We start from the raw sequence: 18,057 nt of genomic DNA on the forward strand, positions 1-18,057 counted from the left end.
TGTTTGTGCATCGGCTTTTCGTTGCAGCTAGGCGGCTTGTTAGCACTAAAAATAGCACCGCTGCAAGCAACAAACTAATGTTGTCGGTTAACGGTTAATAATTGGTTAACGAGGGTCGGTTATTGGTTAAAAAAAAATATTCAAAATTAGCATCCCTAGTCACTACATTGATTGTGTATTGGGCTGTGAGGTTTGCCAGCAGTACTGTGGCTTAAAGGATGCAGTGTAGACACTGACAGGCGACTGCAGTTGCTACTGACATGCTGCTTTCTCCTGCCGCTGTGTACAAGGTGGAGGACTTGAGGGTCCATACCTTTTGGTTTTGTCCAATTCCTTTTTAGCTTCATCTTTGCCACCAAATTGACTGAGTTGGAGATATGTTGAACCTCAAATGTGAGGGAACAGATATGTAAAGAAAAGATGAAAAGACAAAAGGGCAGCATCAACACCAGAAAGAAGCGAGACAGTAATGTATAGAGGGTTGTAGAAGTTGTAGAAGAAGGCGAGATTGTTGGGTGACTTTGCCCTGCGGGTGTGACAGGGGAAGTTCAGCTTATCAGATTGATGGAGACTGTCTCGCTATGGAGGGGGTGAGGGGGAGGTGGGACACAGAGAGAGAGAGAGAGAGAGAGAGGGAGGAGGGGGTTTGGCAGAAAAGTGTCTGTCGACTCCTCCTGATACCTGCCTCCATGTCTGAGATGATATGGGAGATAATATTGATAATATTAAACGCAATAACTGTGTCTCCAGCTCCCCTCCCTCGCTTCAGCCCCTGCAGGATAAAATCAATGTGTCATTCAATGTGATTTATAGCTGAAAATAATGGCACTGTTTAGGCAGAGGGGGTGTGCATGTGTGTCTGCTTGCTTTAGTGTGTACAGTATGTCGCCGTGTGTATGAGTGTTTGCATGTGGATGAGGTTGAAAGGTGGCCGTGACGTGAAGATGGATGGTGTGTGTGTGTGTGTGTGTGTGTATGTGTGCATCTGCTTCTCTTTGTGTGTGCGTGTGTGTGTTGATTTATTTGACGATGCAGATCCAATCTCTCAACTGTTACATTAATAACGACGGAGTGTGAGGGCGTCACGTGGTCGTGGGGCGTTTATGGCTGGTATCGATCGGGCGCTATCGCTGTTTATCGGAGTGGGAATGCAAGGGTAAACACGGCCTTTGTGCAGACAGCTGAGGTGTTATCGGGGTGGAGGCTGAAGATGGGGTGGGATTTGGGGAAGGGGAGAAAGAGAGAGAGCACAAAACAGGAAGAGAGAGGACAACCGGGAAGGAGGGAGTGAAGAGAAGGGCAAAAGTTAGGAGGAGGACAGTGATTTAGACAAAGGACAGAGGAAAGTGGATTAACTGCTTTTTAAAGAAAGACGGTTAAAATGATGTCTGACTTTCACCAAACCTGGGTTTTCACAGCAGATATGTTATTGTCATGTTTTTCTCCAGCAGTTTATGAGGTGTTTTCTTTACATATCATCACTTTTAATATTGTTTAGTAGGGGTGGGGAAAAAAATCTATTCACCTATGTATCGGGGTTTATTTTTTTTTAATGATTTTGAAATTGATTTTTTAATGCCAGAATCGATATATTTGCTTCATTTGAGTCTATGTGAAGATAGAAGGAAGTTACTGCTTTTATTGTCTGAGTAATGTGACATCATATCCGTTCTGTATCCGCCAACCAAAACAAACCGCAGCGAGCCGAAACGAGAAAGTAGAAAACGTTGGAGGGTCCGGGTGGATATGATGAAAAGCTCCAATACTAAATCCATTATGGCAATTAAGATCTCTCCATGATTGCTTAGCCTGGTTAGAGACGCATACTGTAACAGCAGCCCAGTGGCCAGGAAATTTTTTTTGGCATTGGACGCTTCTGCAAACCAGGGATGCGTTGAATGGTAACATTTTTGCATTCAGTCAGAGCAGGTGACATATTTCAGCCTGTTAATCCCTAGGGTGCTGGAAGGTGTGGTTCGCCTAGACAGACACACCCCAAATAAATAATATTGAGAATAGATTCACAACTACCAGGTCTATATGCATGATCTTTGTCTCTGTGGATAGGTAAGACCTCAGATAAATCATCCCCAGTGTCAGTAACATTGTGTCTGTTACGATGCCTGAGTAAATTGTGATAAACCAAAGGAAAAATTTACATTTCTATCCTGGCCTAAAATGTTTTCTAGATTAGAGGGTGGATAACACCATTATAGCAATGATGCCATGCACAGAGATGCCACTGAATTCATTCAGCAACTGTGCCAAAGCAGATATAAATAACGCAAAAATAGATTCTATAAAGGTTTTAGTAAGGATAGGAGCAGGAGGACTCTCCATTTGGCCACTTGGATACCCAAAGTGTGCCAAATGGGTTTTCTACCTCTTGGAAGGGAATCTGGCTCTACTACTACTGATGTCCACTACAGGAGGCTTTGTGCACACAATGGAGCCTTTGGCCGTGACATTTACCCTGTGCATCATCACATTCTACCATTGTGCACAGTATAATATCAATAAAAAACAACTAATTTTGACTCCAAATGGAGTAGTTTTATTATAATAAAGAAATATGATCTAAGTAAAACTTAGATGATAACAAATAAGATCAATAACAATGTAAATAAAATAACAAATCCAAAGTCAAGTATGTACATTCAATATAAAAACAGTCACAAATATTATAAAGTAAAAATACAATTTAGTGTGCGTCGATTTTGTAACTAAAATATTGAAATCGTTGCAAAACAAACATTGTTTGGACAAAATACACTTGGAGTGTTGTTTTAGTAGCGTTAAGGCCTCCTCTTTTAGAAACTACTCAGAAAAAAGACCACAACAGCATTTTATGAAGTTTTTAAAGGCAGTGTTTTAACACACAGCTCAGCTGAACACGGTACCGGGTCCGTCGGGTAAAAGAGGTTAAAGATCTGGGTCACTTTATTTTGCTGAGAAAATGATTAGAGAGATTAATAGTGAAATGTTTGTGATCCGTTTCCATGCATTCAGCTTTTGAGTCACCCTAACCTTTGGCTTGATGATGATGATGCAAGACCAGAGAACAAGAAGAGAGAGATCTCCAGCTCAGATAGCCTGAGGAGCTGTGATGTAACTATTAATCTAATCTAACTAATCATGAGTCCTGCTAATAGGGAGGGACCAAGCAGTGTGATGAACCAGCTGATAACAGCTGCACAGGCAAAGTTCAGGGTTCACATATGTGCATGCTGGATAAACACATCACACACACACACACACACACACACACACACACAGTTCCAGCCACGTGCAGAAGCACAGACGGATCACTTTGATCAGCGAGCAGGAGGCTCTGTAATCAGCTTGATCAATAGGAGGGATATCAATGGTGATTAGAGGAACAGAGGCAGCCTCAGTCTCTTCTGAAGGTGACAGGCCGAGGGGAGGAGATGGAAAAGATAGAGGAGAGAAGAGAGAGACGAAAGAAAAGACGAGACCCACCTACAGGGAAGAGAAAGAGAGGGAAGGATGGTGGGCATTGATGGAGAGAGAATGAAAAATTGGGTGGAAGACGGATGGAAAGAGACGAAACTAAAGGTAGAGAGTGAAGACATTGACTTTGATGAGTCTTTGATTCTCCAGAGTTGCGATGGGAACCAAAGGGTCCATCTCTGCGTGGCGAGGTGTTGTGTTACACAGCTCATTTCACTGCCACCTTTGATCAACAGACAGGAACAGCCACTGCCCAGACGCACACACACACACACACACACACACACACACACACACAGGTTTCAATCAATGTGTGTTTTCAAAGGCTGATACTGGAGTTTGGGATAGAAGGAGTCGATAGCATGTTTGAGTATGTGTAAAGCTTCCCCTCCAGTGTATTTTGGCTTTTCTATGACATTTCATATTCATTTGAGTCATTTCCTGACTAAGTTGATCAACCACACTGTTTGTGTGATGTGATAATATGACGTCTAACTATAGTAGAAGCTGCAGGTCAAAGGTCATCCTCCAAGCTGCAGGTTCACTCATGATCGTTTGAGTCTGAGCAGCAAACTGATAAATCTGTTTATCTGTCAGTTTGTCTTTCTAGTTAGTTAACTAGTTAGCTGTAGTTAACTAGCCCAACTCGTTGCATTAGCTAACTGAGGGGTTTCCTTTTATTTTTTAGTTTCCTCCACCTTAATTTAGTGTGTTTATTTTCACCATGCCATTTGTGTGTGCGGTGAACGGGTGACATCAACATAGTGAATTATACAAAATTCTATTGGCAGAATTAACACAACACACTGACTGTCTCTCTCTCACTCGCTCTCTTCTTTACCGTCTCCTCCTGCTGGAGATAAATTAACGGAAAGCAGCCGATACCGGAGGTTTGCAGTCCTCTAACAGGTCCAAACGACGGGGAGCACAACTTTCAGCCCGAAAGAAAACCAGAGGAAAGTCCCGTTAGAGAAATAAATGAGAGAGAGTTGTTGTGTTGCCATTGTAATGAATTACATCTGACTATTAACCACACCCCCATTCTCTGTTTAAGAAAGAACGTTCACCAAAAAACAGGAAGTAAAACTGTCTGGAGTGGTGCTTTAAATGTGACTGTGTTGTGTATCCAGGGCCCCGAACGCAGGACTCCGGAGGAGGCCCCGATGATGAAGACGAGGACGGGGAGGAGCCAGGTCCGACACACAGTGGCGGGGAGGAGGAAGAGGAAGGGGAGGAAGAAGAGGAGGTGTTACAATGGAAGGGTCCAGGTCAGTACGCCAGTAAACCTGTCATTTAGTATTTACTACAAGTATAGTATATATATAACTACAAATGTACTGACGCAACAAAAGTGTAGCGCGATTTTCGGTCTGAATTCATTTCAATATTTGCTTTTACTCAGGGATTGTGAAAACGTTTAATTCTTTGTACCTGCACAGAAAGCCCTGATGATGAAGGTGTTCACATTCTGTTTCACAATACTTAATGGTGTGCTATATCTGTTGAACTCCAGCACATGACACATTGTGCATGCTCACTAAAGCTTTGCTCTGCGCACCAATGTCAGTGTTCTGTCACTCATTGGTTTGTGAACTGCCGTTTTGAAGCTTAGAGTTCGGCATTTTGACGGCCATCTTTTTTTTTTTTTGCAACCATCCTATTTGACTCTAAATGGGACCATAATTTACTTAATGAACATCATGCTGTATTGAAGAAGACTTGAAACTATCGATTGAGACCATAAACTCATGTTTACAATGTTTACTGAGGTAATAAATCAAGTGAGAAGTAGGCTCATTTCCTCATAGACTTCTATACAATCAGACTTCTTTTTGCAACCAGAGGAGTCGTCCCCTGCTGGCTATTAGAGAGAGTTTGTCACTTCCACATTGGCTTCACTTTTCAGACCCCCAGGATGCCCACTGGTTTAAGTTTAATAAACAACCAGCTACTGGACACGTGTTACTCAATTGGGTTGAAGTTAGTTTAAAGGATGTATTGACCAGCTGGACAAGTTTTTTTTATTATGTTGTTTTGTTTGTTTGATTCCAGTTTTCATTAATGTACAACAGACTGAGCTATGTTTAGGAAGCAGCATCCACATTGCTTCCACTAAACAATTTCCTTGCGTTGCCAGTGTTACGTCTACACCTCCTGTACCATGCTGTTCCCACTGTGACAGCTGATAGAAAAAAATGTGTTTGGCTGTGCAGTTGCTAACTTTGGTTCTTTACTGTAGTGTTGTTAGACTGCACCTCACTTGTATGGTTTCCGTTTTTCAGTCAACTCTTTCACTCAAGGCTTATTCACTTCCCTATTTTATTTGAAGTAGCTAAATATGTTGATGGATGGTTTGTTTAAATATCACAACACAAATGTCCGTTGTAAAATGAACGTGGAATCTGTGAAAAACTGCCTTTTTGGAGTTGAAAAGCTCCACAATTGCCCGCGCAGTGGCAAGGGGGAAAGAGCAACCTCTGACTGGGCAGAGAGATACCTGCTGACACAACATGACCCTTTTTAACATTACTCTAATATCTGGAGGGAGATCAGTCCACTGTTTTGCTGCTGTAACTGAAAAAGCAGTTTGAGTAAATTTTATTTTATATTTCCCGTCTCCCCTCGTTGATGATCCTGTTTGTTTTACTTCACCGTGATAAATTGTGTAACGGGTGGTGGAGCTAAATCAGTCAGTATCTTGTAAAGTAAACACACGTTGGTCATAAACAAAAAAAGTCATATTTTTTGATAATATTGCAATAGTGGTACGAGTTTTTATTTTTTTCATCCAGTGCTTTAAGAGCTGGTTTAAAGGCTAAAGCCTCGTCTAGCATACTGCAAAATACATCGCTTTAACTGTTTCATACTGCATACTATTGAGGAACGCAGTATGTACTGCATACTGTATACTGTATACTGCGTTCATCAGTAGTATGTAGTAGGTGGTTTCGCATACAGCCTATATCAAGTTTAAGAAACTAAAACACTCCAGTCGCTACCACCCAGACCTCCACATCCTTACTTTCATGTAACTAAAGAGTGCTGAATACTGGCATTAAATGTATAGTGTGCTGCAGAATAGCCCAAAATGGCCGTATTCCTGCGGATGCTGGGATACTCCAGCCAACACACTATCATAATATGTTCTCAAGTGGATCTAACCAGCGCTACATGGTTGTGTTAGTGTGTCTGTGTGTTCATGTGTGTGCCCCGGAGAAGGTCTTCTGTGTTGCCTCTTTCACTGTCCGTTGTGTTGTCCTACTGTTCCCCTGTAGGAGATGTGGATGTGACAGGCCGGGGGAAAATTTATTCAAGTCGTAACAAAAACACACACACACATACACACACACACAGCTAAGAGGAGATAACAAGTAAATCGCCATAATTTTATTATTTATTTCCTCTCTTATCGAGGTTTGTTTGGTTATTTATTTCTCTCTGTCTGTTGTCTTCAATGAGTTAAACAATGCAAGAAGATTACCGCACTATCTCGCATTATTTCCTTTTCAAGCTGCGCACGTTTTATGTACGTCTGTGCATGTGTGTATGTTTATGTGTGTGTGTGTGTTTGTGTGTGTGTACGTGTATTTTAATTCCTATGGTGGGGAAGAGAGGATGTGTTCATTATCGTCCTGTCCCAGCCTTGTCCCTTTAACAGTAATTGGAGCGATATTAATTGCTGCGCAGTGGCTGGTTGATGGTAGCACCATGATGCTGCACTGATAGGGTCGTTCCTTTTTGTTTTTTTCCCTCTTCCTCTCCTCCTCACAAACTAACTGCTGGGTGAGCGAGGCGGAGGGATGGAGGAGAAGGGAGGGAGGAGGGGGGAGAGAGAGTAAGGGAGAGAGATAGCCCCTCTATCAGCTCCGGAGCAGGCGCTGTCTTTATCAGGAGCACGATTGGCAAAAAGGAAACTTTGACCGGTCTGAATTTTTCTCTTATCGTCAAGCCCCCCCCTCTTCCACCTCCCCTTCCTCCCTTCCTCCCCCCCTCCCTCCATCCATCCACCTTCTCCTCCTCTGGTCTCTCCATCACCACTAACAACCTCACTAACAGCCCTCCCTCCTCTCCACCCTCCACCCCCTAACAGCATACATCTCTCCCTCTTTTTCTCTTTTTATTGTTTCCTCTTCTTCTTTGTCCTGCGTGTCACAGTGGGACTGGAGTCACTGGCTAATGTGTTCTTGTTCATACAAAATGTTCACCGTGTATCAGGCATTTCCCATAAACAGATGAGAGGAGGAGTGTGTATTAGCTGGTATGGAAATAAACAGGGTTTTATCTCCTCTGGGGAGTGTTGGCATTCCACTCGTTTCTGTCTGTTGTTGCCTTTTAGACACTTCTGCTCCTGGGACCACAAGTTTCTAGCTTTTAATCTCATGGGGTTTGGTTGCTTTAAGGCCAGCGCCAGGGGTCCAGCAGTGTCACTATAACCATAACGCATAACACCTTGTTTGTGTTACATACTGTTTGTAGTATTCTATTTCTTCTCAATTCATATTTTCCCTTGTTGGGTGTGTTTTTTGTTTTTCTCCTTTTCTTTATTTTTTGTGAACATTTGGAAGTGTAATGTGTGTTTTTTAAAAATTTTTTATCAAATCTACAACCTACATGCTTGCCTCACTGAAACTTTGTTTTAAGTGTTACGATAAAGAGCAAAACTTAGCAACATCAGTCTTAAGCTGATATGTCAGTCACCACGATTTTTTGCCACGATTTTTTTAATGCCAGAATCAATATTCCTGCTTCATTTGAGTCCATGCAGAGGTAGAAGGAAGTTACAGCTTTTCCGTTCCGTATCCGCCAACCAAAACAAACCTCAGCGAGCCGAAACGAGTCGAAACGAAAAAGTACAAAACGTTGGAGGGTCAGCATACAACCTGCACCCTCACACGTTAAATCCAGCGCGGTAAACACTACACATCCAGTAAAGTATGGAAACACTTTCGGTTTCACACATTAAAGTAAAAGCAGAGCTAGACATCACGGCTAAAGCTGCATGCTAACTCTGTCACGGACAGGAAACATTATCGTATCGCGGTAACGTGCAGTCGAGCCGGCCGTTGCTCTCATCTCCGTGGTCAAATGGGCCGACGCTACAACTGTAGAGCACCCATATACTGACATTTATGTTAAATGCATTGAAACGGCCCCGATGGAGCTGACCATGGATGTATAAAGAGAACGGAGCTGACGGGAGAGCTAGAGACCACTTTGGAGAAGTTAGAGGAAGTATACACGTGGGACTACGTCCGGTTTTCAAAATAAGGTGTAGACAAAGGGAACTGTATATACAAAGTACATCTTTGGAAATAAGATTGACTGGATTATATTCACCAGAAGTATAAAACATAACATGTCCCTTATAAATTAATTTGTGAGGGTAATGTCTTTATTCTTTGATTTTTGGATTGCTGGAAAAAATTTAATAAATAATTCCTGACAATGACTGATATATTTGACTTCAGGACATCTCTGACTACATACATGCTGAAAATCAAACATTCTTACTGTATTAATTTAGATATTTTCCAAAATAAAAGTCTCTAGAAGTGTATGATTTAACTTTTTCCCATGGTCTAGTGTTAAAAAAGTTAACAAAAATAGCAATAAATTGCAATACTTAAAAATCATAATACATATCGAATCGGCACCCCAGTGTCGTGATAGTATCAAATCGGGAGACAGAACTTTGTTGGTCCCAATCTGAGTTTTTTCTTTTTACTTTTCTCTGTTTTAAATCATTGAAAATCTATCAGTGTGAGCTGTCAGCCAGACAACATGAGCAATAAGTCACCCTGGGTTTGGAAACTGATTGGCATTTAGACTAATACATAACTGATAAATAGCAGCGTAATCAATTATAAAAATAAAATGTATTTGCATCCCTAAATAACAGTAGGTCATTAAGTTTTGATAGATGATAATTGTAGAAATTAGAGCAGCAATTGATATTTTCATCCCCGATGAATCTGCAGAATATTTTTCTTAAATTAATTGATTTATCGTTTTGTCTACCAATTGTTGGAAAATAATGCAAAATGCTCATTATAATTTCTCAGAGCCCAGTGACATTGAAAAGCATCCGATCCTTACGTGATTGACTAATCACTCAATTAATGAATAGTTTCAGATCTAGTGGAAATAAATTGTTCTTGGGCACTCAATGAGAAAAGTCTTTTATTATATTTATATAATGGTGTAAAAAATGTTTCTCTTTACTTTTCTGTGACAACACAATACAATGCAATGGTCAGCAAATGGATTTATGATGGTGGACAGTGGTTTCCTTCCTTTTACCCTTTTTGTTACAGATGTTACCGAGTGTCACTCTGACTCTATGTGCTGCCAAGCTTCTCTTAGCCTGTTCATTTAAGCATGTGTTCCAATCATTCATTACATTAATTTTTCACATTTCAGTCTCACTTCTGTTTCTCTTTCTCATTCCTCCCTCTTCATGTATTCTTTCCGATCCCTTCCTTCACTGAGTCCTGATATATCTTTTCGTCTTTACCTCTATCCGTTAGGGGTGTAAGAAAATATCGAAAAAATCAAATATCTCAATGTTGTGTTTTGTGATACTGTATCAGTTCTCCAAAACACTGTATCATTTTTTAATTAATAGTTTACATGCAATGATTAACTCAGTCAATACTTTATTTCATTGGCAGAGAGATGCGCCCTCTCAGTGTATGTGTCCTCTTAAAGTAGAGCTATGATGCTGGATGTTACAGGGACTGTTATAAATGCAGATCCTCCTGTTCTGACTGTTCTGTATAAAAAACGTTATACAGATGGTGGTGTGTTCTTATGATAGTTATCTAAAAAGTAGATTAAAAAAATCGCAATATATTGCCTTGCTTACAGTATCTCAATATATCACAATATATATTGAATGGTAACCCCTGTATCATGATACGTATCGTATCACCACATTCTTGCCGATACATAGCCCTACTATCCATCACTCTGTACCCCTCTTTTGTCCACTTTGTGTGTTTATACCTGTTTTCTATCACAGTGTGGAAATATTATATATGGACAAATATTTTACTTATAAATTCAATGCAGTCTTGTGTATATAGAAAGTCTAAATTAATTGAATATGAATCTTCCAATTATATTTCAAAACTTTAGTTTGAAATAGTATAATTCCTAGATATGAACAATTTTAATTTCCCTTTCCGTGCACAGTTTGTGTTCTAACCTTCTGATAATAATCTCTTAATTTATTCAAATAATTTATTCAAATAATTCTTTGTTGCAGTCATTATTGTTCAGACAGACTGATTAACGTAGAACAGAGAAAACAACAACAGAACATTTTAATTCATCCTCTCTGCCAGTTTTTTCTTCCTGCTTAAAGATAATACAATTCATTACTGGACACGACGTTTTTTCAATCCACATATTTAACACCGTCTCCTCAGTGTGTAATGAGTTGTTTATATGTCTATCTCCATAAATTCCTTAGTCATAGAGGATAGCCAATGCAATTCTTTTTGCTTTTCTCTTTCTTTTCTACCATTTTTTTCCAACAGTGGCTATCAAAACACTGGCTTTGTGGCTTCTATTGATATGAAAAAAAAACAAAACATTAAAATTAAAGAGATGATAAACTTGGAATGGATTAGAGGCTTCAGCAATTTTCAGTTTCTTTTCTCCAGTGTGTAGTTTGTCTTAAAACAATCAAGATGATGTGTGTTTGTGTGTGTGTGTGTGTGTGTGTGTGTGTGTGTGTGTGTGTGTGTGTGTGTGTGTGTGTGTGTGTGTGTGTGTGTGTGTGTTCTCAGTCAGTTTGATGAGGGTGTGGTGGTGGCATGGTGTCTCGGAGAAGTGTAGGTGGGAGCTGGTCCCTATCGGGGATGGCATGATATGCTAAAGCCACCGTCTTAATCTACAGTGTGTCCATACTGCATGATATGCAAAATAAATTATGAAGAGAATAAAAAAAAAAAAATAACCTATCTTTTGAATGACCTTGCAGGCTGGAGGGTTCGATATTTTCCCCCTCACTGCTTAAAATTCTTGATATGCAAATGGATGTCACAGTAATCCCTTGTCATTCGCTGGCTGGCTGGCGGTCCCCACACATTCTCTCCTTCCAGTACTGCGTATAAATCCATTGTCAGTGGCCATCACTAAACTGTGAAAGTGTTTTATATCCAAGGCGATGGACAAAAGAACTGAAACATCCGCCAATTTATGAATATGAATTAGCTAATATAGATATCTCTTCATGAAGAAAAACCTTCAAATCTACAAGAAAGGTTCAGTGGTGTTTAGATCTGCTGACTGCAACGATAGAAGAGTGTGATGGCATCAGGACAGGACAGGACATGTGCCCTAAGGCCTCGGGTGCTCATGTTCCTGCAAAAAGAGTTGTATACAGTGACTAGTTTCCTCCCCCTGGTCATAGATCCACCATCATGTGGAGTTCAGTGTAAAAGTCATTGAGATGTGAAAGTCCTGTTCTCCTAATTAGTCAATTAATCGATCAATTAGTCAGTGGACAGAAAATGAACCTGCAACTGATGATCAATTAATCGTTGAAGTCATTTTTAAAAAATAACCTTGAATTTTCCTACTCTCAGATTCTCTCTCAGTTATGAAGATTTGCTGCTTTTTCTTTGTCTTATGTGATAATACATTTATCATTTTTAGTTTTTGGTTGGATAAAATAAGATATTCAAAGAATTGGACTCGGTCAACTTGAACTTTAGGAAATAGTAGCGTGCACATTTTTCATAATTGTTTTTAAAATTATATGGACCAAACAAGTAATCAATTAATTAAGAAAAACAATTTGCAGATTAATACTGAAAATGATCGTTAGTTGCAGTGCTACTCTTAACACCAGGTTATGAATCTGTACATTTGCTGTTAATTACTAAAAGCTACTTGCATAAATGTAAGCTTTTCATTTCTGTTAAGTGTTGTATCCCTGAGCTCTGAATTTGATTTCGCTTCGCAGCAGGGAATAATATTTTGTTCTGTTGTCCATTATTCATCTGATTACTTTCTTGATTAATTATTTGGTCTATTAAAAGTCAGAAAAATTATTTAAACTATGATTTTTTTTATCGTAATTTATTGCGATATATTGAATCGCAAGGCGATATATTGTGATTCTTTTATCTAATTTTGGGAGATCTGTTATAGTATAAAGAACGCACCATTATATGCATAAAATCTGAGTTAAAAAAGTTAACTTTTTTTATGCAATCAGAACAGTGGGATCTCTACAATTGCATTTATGAGAGTCCCTGTAACATCATAGCAGTACTTTGAGAGGACACATCTCTTTGCAAATGAAACAAAGTATTTACTGAGTTCATCTTTGTATGTAAACTATTAATTAAAAATCGATACAGTGTTTTTGATAATCGATACAATTTCACAAAACATAATATCACGATTTTTTAAAATATTTTCTTACACCCCTATGTTATATATTTCTAATGTTTTAACATTATATATTTTTTTAACCTCTTACATTGCTTCCCAGCAGTAGTCAAATAACTGTAAAAAGTGCATTGGTAGCAGTGAATGGCCTTCTAGTGTTTGACATAGATAGCAAAGAAGGTCCTCTCCGGCCTGTCCAATATCACCCTCTGACAACTAGTGTACTCCAGGGTTCCCGGGAAGCCGGCCGAGCGAGGCGAGTGTTTTCCTGCTTGCCTAGCACTCCTCGCTCCTTATCCTCCCCAACAGAGTTATTTAAATTACCTCCAATAAAGCATTGTAATGGCAGGCATAATAATGGTTATTATTATTTACTAGGCTTAGTGTGTGTGCGTGTGTGTGGTGGGTGGATGTCGGGTTATCATACAGTAGTTAATTATAATGGAGCATGAAGGCACACTATCACCGCTGAGAGTCTAATTTATTTGGGTTGAGGAATGAGAGATGTTGGCCGTATCACATTTGCATACTGTGCATGGCAACTTTTTTCCCCATTGAAATGATCACAAACAGCACAAGGTGCACCCTCATCACTTTGTCCACATGTGATAAGACCTTTGTTTCTCGGTTTGATCCATCTAGTCATGCATGGCTGAATGGAGCAACTGAAGTATAAGATGTTTGTGTAAAAGCTTCCAGTTTCCTGCACTGTTTGCTCATCTCTTTGTGGAGCTATTCACACAAATCCAGGACCTCCAGTATCTCTAAAATGTTACCATTCCAGAAATACAGGACAACAGCCTTTTTTATTTTAATTATTGCTTGTGATCAGTTTATTTAATCGTTTTTTTTAATAGGCATCAACTGTGGATTTTGCTTCGTTCAAACATACACTTGACACGGTCTCATCATTATTTCAAAACCAAACTAAAGCAGCTCAGTGGCGTAAATATCGACGGTGCAACCGGAGAGGCGCACCGTGGCCCAGAAGCTGTCAGGGGCCCCAAAATCACCTTCCTACACCGTGTCCACGCTGAACCCGTTATATGCTGTTCTATTACGTAATGTTAACAAACCACGTAGGCCCTAACCCTGTACCTATCAGCTGTGTGCTCGAGATCAGACTGGAGACCTAACCACTTATCTTCCTTCGTTTGTTCTTCTTTAAACAGAAAACACACGTTTTAATATTGTGATGTTTACTGGAAATGACGTACAATACAGCCGCCAGCAGTAGGAAACGTTCAGCTCTCTGGTGATCTCCCTCCAGCCAGCTGCCACCTTATTAAGGTGTTTTGTAGTGAAATGAGGAGGTGTCGTATAGATAACTCCTCATTTCAACTTCACCACTCAGCCGCTCCTGGTCCATTGAGGCGATTTCAAGGCGAGCGACAGGAATAAATAGACACAGCTGGGCGTCTGATAAAAGTTGAGCTCTATATGGCATACCACGTCACGCTGCGTCGCTCACGGCCAGGACATTCCAATAAAAAAAGGCGTGGTTCTTAAACAGTGTTGTTAATGACTTTGCGGAGCACAAGAATCAGAGATTTAAATCTATTGTACTGTAACTGTTACGTCTCATCTGTGGAAAATGTGCACCTACTGTAATCTGTGTCTGTGAGAACATTTGGGGGCTGAGTTCAGGGCAGGATGTTAAGTTAGCGTTGATAAATTTGGCGCTCCGGCTGCTATCCGTGGTGCTGACCTAAGGCTGGTTTGCAGGATGGTAGTTGCATGGTGAGCCTCTCCATGGTGGCATAGCAATTGTCTGGAGTAGTTGTGTGTGTGTGTGTGTGTGTGTGTGTGTGTGTGTGTGTGTGTGTGTGTGTGTGTGTATGTGCGTGCGTAAGCTTGTTTTTTGCGGCGTGGGCCAAAGAAAAAAAATTTGCACTCGGGCCAATCATAATTATGTTACACTACTGGCTTATATATAAGCGAATTAAGTAGGTTGCATTGTAACCTTTAATTAAAGAATATATTCACATTTTCATAAAGTTTCCCTGACGTATATGAAGTGTTAAAGCTTAAATATCTGTGTTTGTTGCATTTCTGCGTGTATTATCTGGTAAACTAGGAGTATCGACGGTTAACTCTAGCGTTGAGACGAGATGTCATCTGGTCAAGATTAAAGGGGGTGAACGTGGGATAGAGGGATGAAGGGGTTAAAGAGGGCTTAAGGAGGAGAGAAAGGGAACGGCGTGAGGGAAGAGGAGCAATAATAAAGGGGCAGGTGAGATGGAGGTGAGAGAGGGAGGAAGAGCAAGAGAAGTGGTTTGGAATAAAGAAGTGCAATATTGAGTTTAGAGTGCAGAGATAACTAATGAAGGGTAAAAGAGGGGTGAAGGTTTAAGGATCAATGAGAGAGAGAGAGAGAGATGAGGGGTGAGAGATTTTAAGAGGTGCAATTCAGATAGTGAAATTAGAGGTGAGGGAATGGGAAGTGGGTAAGGTTAAGAGATAGAAGGATGAGGGAGATATAATATGGAGAAATGACAGTCGGGCTAAAGCATAACAGGTTTGGTGTAGAACAGTCTTTGTGCTGTATTACAAGTTGGGTTACTTGGGTTTATATTAGGGGTGGAAAAAGAAAAATCGATTCACCTATGTATTGCAATGTTTTTTTTTACGATTTTGAAAAAGATATTTTAATGCCAGAATCGATATACTTGTTTCATTTGTGTCTATGTGGAGGTAGAAGGAAGTTAGTGCTTTTATTGTTGTAGTCTGAGTAACGTGACGTCATATCCGTTCCGTATCCTTCAACCAAAATAAACAACAGTCGGCCGCCGCGAGCCGAAACCAGAAAGTAGAAAATGTTATAGGGTCTGCGTGAATACCACCTGCACCCTCACATGTTAAATCCAGCGTGGTAAACACTACACATCCAGTAAAGTATGGAAACACTTTGAGTTTCACACATTGCAGGAAAAGCAGAGCTAGACATCACGGCTAAAGCTGCATGCTAACTCTGTCACGGACAGGAAACATTACCGTATCGCGGTAACGTGCGTTCGAGCCGGCCGTCGCTCTCATCTCTGTGGTCAAATGGGCCGACGCTACAACTGTAGAGCACCCATATACTGACATTTATGTTAAATGCATTCAAACGGCCCCGATAGAGCTGACCATGGATGTATAAAGAGAACGGAGCTGACGGCAGAGCTAGAGACCACCTTGGAGAAGTTAGAGGAAGTAGACACGTGGGACTACGTCCAGTTTTCAAAATAAGGTGTTAACAAAGGGAACTGTATATACAAAATACATATATGGAAATAAGATTGATGGATTATATTCACCAGAAGTATAAAACATTACATGTCCCTTATAAATTAAAAATAAAATATCACTAATTTGTGAGGGAAATGTCTTTATTCTTTGATTTTTTGGTTGCTGGAAATTGTATTTTATACATAATTGCTGACAATGACTGATATATTTTACTTCAGGACATCTCTGACTACATACATGCTGAAAATCAAACATTCTTAATGTATTAATTTAGATATTTTCCAAAGTAAAAGTCCCTAGAAGTGTATGATTCAACTTTTTTCCATGGTCTAGAAGTAAGTAGTAGTAAAAAGTCTGCAATATCGAATCGCAATACTTGGAGAATCGCAATAATTAAAAATTGCAATACATATTGAATCGTCACCCAAGTATCATGATAGTATTGTATTGGGAGACAGGAGTATTGTCCCAGCCCTATTTATATACTAATTTGCAACAGCCAATACATTTCTGACAGTTTTGGAATGATCGCCAAGACTGCAGAATGAAGTGCCAAGTTGCAATAAACAGGAGGAGGATGAGCTGAAGGATGAAGGTGTGAACATGGTTTGATATGGTGTCAGGTTGGATTAGGATGTGGCAGGTTAAGGTTAACGACATGAGAAGTATATTTGGAAATTACATTTGAAAATTTGGTGACACTGATTATCAGTAGCTAATAACACATGCTCAATATTGGCCACATCTAACCCCTCATTTTCAGCTGTACAATTACACCATATTGTTACTCATCAACTGTGAGCTCCTGTAGAGCAGGGCTGACCCACATCCACCCATCGCTCACACACTTAGACATGCTGTACTCTCACGCTCTTCTCTGTAGCCTTCCTCCATATCTCCAGCCAGCAGACTGCCGTGTCTCTCAGGAGGAGGGTGTCCCTGCAAGCACCCTGTCAATTCCACCTGTCAATCAAAATGCTTTGGGATGATGATTGGTTGTCATGTGTCCAGAGGGCTTGTCTTGTCAGTGAGGCTGAGATACCTCAGAGTACAGTCTGCAGTTTGAAATGAACTCAGTGGAAGCTTGTTTTTGCCCCATGAACACACAGTCAAAGAAAACTTTAGGTATGTGGGTCAGCAGCAGGAATGCATGTTAGACTTAATGGATCTGTATCTATGGAGGATAAAGAATGACTACTTCTGTAAGCACCCAATCACATCAATCACAGTTATCCCAGTAAATCACAGTGGCTGCCATCATTTAGGTCCAGTGTAGATTTGGCTATATGCACAATTAAAAGAGTCACACCTGAAAGAAAACATCAGTGTGGATTTTAAATCGAATCTAGTACTGAGTTACACCTGGAATGTTGAATAAATGTGGTTAACTGTAATGAAACTGCATTTAACATAAAAAATATGCTCAGATCCTAACATGGCAAACTGCAGTGGTCAAGGGACCCTTTTGAAAATGGTTATGCCAGTTTTTCTTCGCCAAAATTTAGCATAAGTTTGAAGCGTAATAAAACCTCCTTCACAACAAGCTAGTATGACAGGGTTGGTTCCGATGGTACTGAGCCGCTATAACCTAAAAATCGCAAGTTGCGTTAAAGAAATTAGTGGTGTTAAAACAAACTTGTGTTAATGCGTTATTGTCACGTTAGCTGTGACAGCTCTATTAATTTCATTATGGATTAATCTGCTGATTATTTTCTCCACTAATCGATTGATTGATGATTTGTAAAATTGTGGCAAATGGTGTTCTGTATGCAAAAATCGTAATTTGTAATAAAACGAAAGCTGTAATAAAATAAACGCAGTAAAGTACAAAGTGCAATATTTCCCTCGGAGAAGAAGATAGTTGCATGAAAAGAAAAGACTCAAGTAAAGTACGTCTTCAAATTTTTACTTAATTACAGTACTACTACAGTAAATGTACTTTCCAGTAAA

General features: G+C 40.0%; 1 protein-coding gene across 1 annotated transcript in view; it reads left to right on the plus strand.

Annotated features, from left to right (window-relative positions):
- The window catches only part of zfpm1 (zinc finger protein, FOG family member 1), a 122,376-nt gene that overhangs the window by 57,548 nt on the left and 46,771 nt on the right, over positions 1-18,057 (plus strand). The window contains exon 3 of the mRNA XM_074631729.1: positions 4,602-4,739. Coding sequence (XP_074487830.1) covers positions 4,602-4,739 — 138 coding nt within the window. The remainder of the gene's footprint in view (positions 1-4,601; positions 4,740-18,057) is intronic.

This window comes from Sebastes fasciatus, chromosome 4, assembly GCF_043250625.1.
Source record: "Sebastes fasciatus isolate fSebFas1 chromosome 4, fSebFas1.pri, whole genome shotgun sequence".
In the NCBI taxonomy this organism is placed as follows: Eukaryota; Metazoa; Chordata; class Actinopteri; order Perciformes; family Sebastidae; genus Sebastes; species Sebastes fasciatus.